Raw genomic sequence first — 6,773 nt, 5'->3', positions numbered from 1 at the left:
TCCAAGCTTTCTGGTGCTCAATCGAACTTTCTACGGTGCACACATTCGTGCTACCACACCGACACCATTGTTTAAATCCAGGTACCATGTGGTCAGTGCCTCGGTCCCCTCGGTCAGAGCGAACAGGTTTGCATACCATTTCATGCCGCAGGGGCCAAGACGCAATATGGGCTGACAGCATATGCCAAGCACACCCCATACAACTAAAAATGTTTACTTCTTTATCTACATTAGGATATATAATTTAGTTTTCCTTATCATGGGTTTGTTTCGCAGTTTACACGAAGTGTTAACGTTTTTTAACAAATTCAAGGGCTGTTCGCATGGCAATATCAGAATGCATGCCTTTTGTAGATTTCCTTTGATAATTTCGAACCATGGCTGATGGTAACAGTGACGGCAGGAGTGAGGTAGGCTTAACTAAGCACTTAGGAATTAACCTGAAATTATTGATGGATGAGTAATGACTTTAATACGTCTCACACAAGACTCGAAAGCGGATGCGCTATGGATGCTGGAAGTATCACTCTAATCCTTGGAAACTACGTCCAGAAGACAATCTGTTTTACGGGATGTCTAATGAATTCTCTACACACTCACTATTAGTATCCTGACAAGTGCCGTTTTTAATGTCTTTAGGAAGCTCTTTTGTGAAGCTACACCCAGACTTATGTTCCACAGTCAAACCTTGTTGGTGGACTTATGCTCCTTTGTGAAGCTACACCTGGACTTATGTTCCTTTGTAAAATCTTGTTGATGGCCTTAGGTCCCTCTGTCGCATTATGTCTGGACTTATGTTCCTCTGTTAAATACCACTGGTGGGCTTACGTTCCTTTATCCTGATGTTACTCTGTCAGAACTCTGATGTCCATTTGTGACATATCAAACTGGCCAAACTGTTCAAGATATCAACATGCCGTTTGGTTGGCATAATTTTTACCATGCACACGTCGTTTTGCACCCAAAATGTGAAAACCACCCTGAGGTGGACTAAAACCCCTTTGTCAAATCATCAGTGAAGTGTACAACGATCTGCTCCATAGCAAATGGGCACGACGGGGGACGACGTTCGGCGCGGCATGTACCACGATAAGATAGCCAGGCCCGGTCGGCCGCGCAATTTCATCAGCATGACGGAGGGCGTGCGGCGGATGCAGGAGGGGCTGTTTGCCTTCGTGGCCATGGACTCCCCAATGTACGGGCACATACAGGTGGGAGGTGAGGCCTTGGGCCGGGCCTAGGCCGGGGGAATCCATGTGTCAGCGGATGGTGTTTTACTGTCGCAGGCACGCTTCGAGGAGCACGAGAAGTGCGACTTGTTTGAGGTGGACGGCTACTCACCACTGAGGCACCCGCACCTAGTAACGCGCCGGGACTCGCCGGTCACTCATCTTCTCAAGATCAAGTAGGGCGGGGCAGATCTCACTGCAGGGTGATTCTGTGCACAGAAGAGAGAGAGGTCCCTCGCATAAGAAAAGTGGCCTTTTCGCGGACTTGCAAAGGGGAGGTTTTCCGGTTATGCAGTCAGATTTCATTAGTGCTTTAAAGTGTTGTTGTTTAAACCCCTAGATAAGGTTTTGCATTGGTTTTAGCTGCCCGTAGGGTGTTTGAAGGTCGGTGTACACGAATTTAATTAAAAATTCACCAAATTTATAGCCTGATATCTGCTTTACATGCACTTATCTCAAGAACTGTTTTTAGCTACAGCTCCCAGATTTTGAGAGAAATCATAATTCGGCACGTGCTTTACTTGTAGAAAATTTGAACGAAATTGAAATTGGTCGCAAAAATGGGTCCCGAGAGGAGGTTACGACTCTGGACCCCTTTTGGTGACCCCCAATGATTTTGTTTAAATATTTTTCATGAAAAGTGCTCACTGGAAGATAACTTCCCTAGAGAAAAAGATAGCTGGGAATTGTTTCATTTTAACTGTATTTAACAAAAAATTTGACTGGGTTTAACTGAGTATTGGCGAGTCTGACTGGCTTTAACCGAATATACCCGGATATTCTCGGCTTTTACCCGATTTTACACTTAATTTTACTGATTATACTGAGCCCACTTTTTGCCTTACTGGAATTGAGACGAAAATGACTGATTTTGACTGAGGGCCTTGACTGATTTTTGATTGGTTTTAGTCACTGGCTGAGGACGCGACTGAGCTTAGATCAATCATAACTGATTAAAGGCACCTCTCTAAAATCAGTCGAATGTCAGCTCATGTCAGTCACACACCGGACTGACATTAGTCACATATTAGTTGGTTCAACATTATTGCTCGCAATCACAAAAATCAGTTTCCGATACACAATGTGAGTTCCAGAATCTCACTGAATATAGTATTTTTTTGGCTGATAATTGTTCTGGACCAAGTGATGTGTATACTCAGCCTTTTCTAGTGTAAGACCAGTTACGTGACTGCACTGACTTTAGTGAGTCTTCACCTGATACAAACCAATCCGACTATTACACCATCACCAGCCAAAACTCAAACAAAATTCAGTTGAAATTGAACATACTGAACTGATCTTACATGAGCAGCAAAGTCGTGTAAGTTCAGGTAACATTTCACAAAAAACAGTTCAAGTTGAACTGATAATAACTAAGAAAATACTGATCAAAGGTGTGCTATGCAAACAGCGAAAGTCAGCCAAGTCAAACCTAATATCAGCCTCACTTACAGCTAGAATTCCAGGATTGCCAGTCAATGCCAGTTCCCAAAGTAACTGCGATTAGTTGCATTTTAACTGATGATAACTGCATTATGTCGCGAGCCGGCCGCTCACTAAAGCCGTGTAAATCCTTAGTATAATAGGCAATAACCAAAGAATAATCAGGCAATCCCAGTTGCTCTTACAAAACCCGGGTTAAGCCAGTCAACTCTCTCTAATTCCAGTCAAGCTCAACGTAATCTCAGTTACTTTTTTCTCTAGGGTTCCTGCAAAATCTGGACGCTGTAGCACAAACGGTTCCAGTGATATGTGCATGCAAAGATGGCAATAAAGCAATAAATTTAGGAAATTTTGGATCAAATTTGCGTAAAATGACCTTCAAACTCCCTAAGGGCAGCTAAAACCAGTGCCAAACCTTATCTAGGGATGCAAACAAGTACAATTTAAAGCGTCATTAAAATCTGACTGTGTCACCGAAAAAACCTTCCATTGTGAGGCGCGATGAACCCTCTGAGGGGAGGGGACGTGGTACTTACCTTAATGCTGTACGGCCTTCTTTTATTTTCTTAATCTGTTTCAATTAATTTTGCCTAGGCTACTACTGCAGTGGGAGAGGGGCTTTCGCCACCGCTTCATCATAAGAGGGCTGTACAGCAAGCCCCGCTGTGACGTGATGGGGGCGAGGTTCATGTCGGTGAGCTTCATCGGCGCCAGGAACGCGTACTACCTCATCGTGGCCGGGATGGGGGCGTCCGTTCTCATCCTGGTCGTCGAACTGCTGCACTCACGGCTGTACGCCGGCGGCGCCGGCCACAGACAACCCACCGGACAGTTGTCCGTCGGTGAGGGTGACGGAGGAGGTGAAGGTCGTGGGGTAGGAATGTCGCTGTTTGCTAAAAAGGAGGTGGAAGCTTAACGGGCTTGACACATTAGGTGCAGGGTATTATTTCATATTGTAAACCTATGATTTAGCAAGTTAGGGTGACCACATGAAAGTCATGCTACACTAGTTGTCTTAACAGGAGAGGGCTTCATAAAAGCTTCCGAGTGATCGGCCGCTATACTCACTGAACTTCTTTTCCCTCCTCGCCGTCGTGTGATTTTCTCATGCCTAAGCATCACGCCAACGCCACCCACGCCCCCACCCAACGTAAGTCCCAGATCCAGAGCTTTAGCCCTCATCACCTAGTGCAGCAGCCGCACTCTTACATTTCTTCAAAGCAATGCTCTGCACAACTGTGACTGATTCAGATCATTTGTAACTACGATTCACCCTCTGCTCCTAGTTCGGAGAAGTCTGGCTGTTGAAACTGCGAAACAAAAACTATGCAGCTGTAACTGCGAAGCTTTTTAGTTCTACAGCTGCAACTGCGAAACAAGTTCAGGAGTTGTAACTCCTAAACCTCTTAACTGTAACTGTGAGTGACTATTCTTGGCGCTCTTTCCCATGCGTGACACATGCTCGAATTAAGGCCGAGTTTCAATACTGTATTAAACAATTAAATTAATTAAGATAGCACTCATTAAAAAGAAATGCAGAGTGAGAATGTTGCAAAACTAACCTGCCTATTGCGTCTGCTTTTTTACTTGCCCTTCTTCGAACTGTCGATAGTGAAAGTCTATAGGTTTTGTACAGTATGTGTTGCCCTCTAGCGGCCTGACCGTAAGGTGATTATTCTGATTGTGCCAATAAGTTCTGTAGATACGATGAAAGGCGGCTATGCGCAGACCTTTTTCTTCTCGCCATGTTTACTTTGAACTACTCATACAGGGTGAGTGATCCGCGCAGTCGTGTCGACGTTTTTTTAGCCCGCCCTTCTGATTAAAAAGAGCTATCCACCGGGCTCTTAAGGTTCACAACCCTAAGTGGCTGAAAAGAGGTATCAAAGAAAACGGGGAAGGTCAATAATGTTCCAAAAAGTTATATTTCTATCATCTCGTAAGAGGGAACTCGTTAATATAGAATCCTTTGACCTAAATTTTTGTCCTTTTGGCTGTATCTCTAACCGTTTTGGCACCGGAAGTACTTTTTCGACGAAAATACACTGTACAGAAAGACATACGAGAAGGCTTCAAACTGAAAAATTACAGAGGAAGTACCGTCCAAAACAGCACACACTGAATCAAAATCAGTCTTTGGAATTGACATGTCTTCAATCGTTTCAGAGCTAGAGATCGATATACTAAAAGCAATGGCGACAAGTCCAGTTTTAAGACTATTTGATGAACAATACAAGTTTTTTTGTTTATTTTTAGAGCAGAAAGGTGGGGTGTTGTCATGGTGTCGCACTTTTGCAGTCTTTTCTCATGTCCAAGGAACTAACAATACAGAAGCCTGAACCCCACTTACTATTATTACCCCAGGAAAATTAAAGGCATTTCAGATAAGCTAATTTCCAGAAGGGACTGGCCTTACGTGGGCACCTGAAAGATGTTCCTGGACAGATCCGTTATGTTAGTGACAGTAACATACTATGAAAATATCTAAATTAAAATGGGTGAAAAGCTAATAACACTTCCTTTGGCAGTCCTTTGGAGTTGCTAGCCACTGGAACTGGTGCCAGAGGAGTGTTCCTCGTAAGTTTAGGCTTTTTGAGTTTTTGGGTGTGGAATTGGCCATCATCACCCAGGTTGTGAACCAACCCCATCTTTTTCTGCTACCAGAAAGTATGAAGTTAATGACAGTCGATTTTATACAACAACTTTTGAAAAAAACAGTTATTTAATTCAGACAGCTCCACTGCATGCATCTACAAAATATTACAACCTCACTGTAAACAAAACCAGTCTACATTTGCTATCCCAACTACTCACCAACAAAAACTACATCATATGGACTAATGGAATAGCTGCATAAGTATTTTCAGCATCCATTGGAAGCATAAAGCACTTAAATAGCACATCAGAAATATTATAAGTTGTGAGGTGCTCATCTTAATCCAACCACACAACTTCCAATGATGGTGGATGGAAAAGGGAAATCATACATGTCAGCTGTTCTTCTGAAGACCCTAACAACAGTGTGTATCTCGTCCAAGTGTGATAAAATGTTCACAACAAGTCCGTACTTTCAAGTAATTAAAAACATTTTTGTAAAACGCAAAATGACACCTTTCGATGTTGAATTGCCAAATGAACATATCAAAAACAAATTCTACCGACCCGCCACTTTTAGACTATTTATGGGTTGGGTTACCAAAATACGCTTTTACACGAAAAACCCGGCATGTGCGTCAAAAACTTTAGGAGATATTATAACATATACCTCGCACTACCGGAGGGGTCATTTTGACCCCTGTGTCAGTTTTCGAAGGTTTGGTGGTTTTTACGAGCGGTTTTCTACTTAAACCTTGCCATTGTAGTTCTGTGTGGAAAGTGTTGACTTCCGCTTGGTCGTGTGACAATTTTGAACCTCTATCAACATAGGTAGGCAACCCGCACATCACAAAATCATGTTTTTCTTACATAATACTTATGAGGCATTCGCAACGGTTCTGTCAGCCTGAAAACGCGCTACATGGTCGAACGAAGGATAACAATGATAATAAATCCCTAATAGAAAGGAGACACCCGAATCAGCCGCATTCTAGTACCAAAAGAGTCCCTCTCTCTTTGAGGGACTAAAAGAGGATTTGGAACTTGTGAAAATCCCTTTGAAATCCCTTTTTTATGAAATTCCTTTCGAACTCCCTTTTGGCCTCGCCACGCCGTTTTTTGGTGTAATCTGAAAATAGTGAAGGAAGGTTCCTAGGCAATTCTTGACATGACAGGCGTGATCACATGGTCGGGAAGTATCCTATACATGTATAATGTATATGTATATTAGTCGTTAGGAGCAAACTTGTAACCTAGCTGTATCGGTTTCGCCGCCTATACTATCCACGGGCTTCCGGGGGGATTTTGGAAAGGATTTGGTATAATACCAACCGGAATCCCTTGTCCCTGTTTTGACCCGTTTTGGCAAGTTTTCTGGATTTGGGATAAGGGGCTAAATCAGGATTTGGGGTTTGGGACTAAAATGGGATTCTTTTTAGCCCGCTCTTTTGCTTAAAAGCTATATAAGCGGGCTTATGCCATCGCCTCTGTGTCTGTCTGTCTGTC

General features: G+C 43.2%; 1 protein-coding gene across 1 annotated transcript; it reads left to right on the top strand.

Moving 5' to 3' along the window:
- The first annotated feature begins 1,014 nt into the window (after positions 1–1,014).
- On the top strand, positions 1,015–4,233 carry LOC113215680 (uncharacterized). The gene is made up of 3 exons (XM_026435348.2): positions 1,015–1,211; positions 1,287–1,405; positions 3,267–4,233. The coding sequence occupies exons 1-3, from the start codon at positions 1,047–1,049 to the stop codon at positions 3,586–3,588; spliced, it is 606 nt and encodes a 201-aa protein (XP_026291133.2). The 5' UTR covers positions 1,015–1,046; the 3' UTR covers positions 3,589–4,233.
- The last annotated feature ends 2,540 nt before the right edge of the window (positions 4,234–6,773 follow it).

Source organism: Frankliniella occidentalis, unplaced genomic scaffold (genome assembly GCF_000697945.3).
Source record: "Frankliniella occidentalis isolate FOCC.00 unplaced genomic scaffold, Focc_3.1 Scaffold264, whole genome shotgun sequence".
Lineage (NCBI taxonomy): Eukaryota > Metazoa > Arthropoda > Insecta > Thysanoptera > Thripidae > Frankliniella > Frankliniella occidentalis.
Note: the sequence above shows the minus strand (reverse complement) of the source record. Positions and strands in the feature narration are given on the sequence as shown.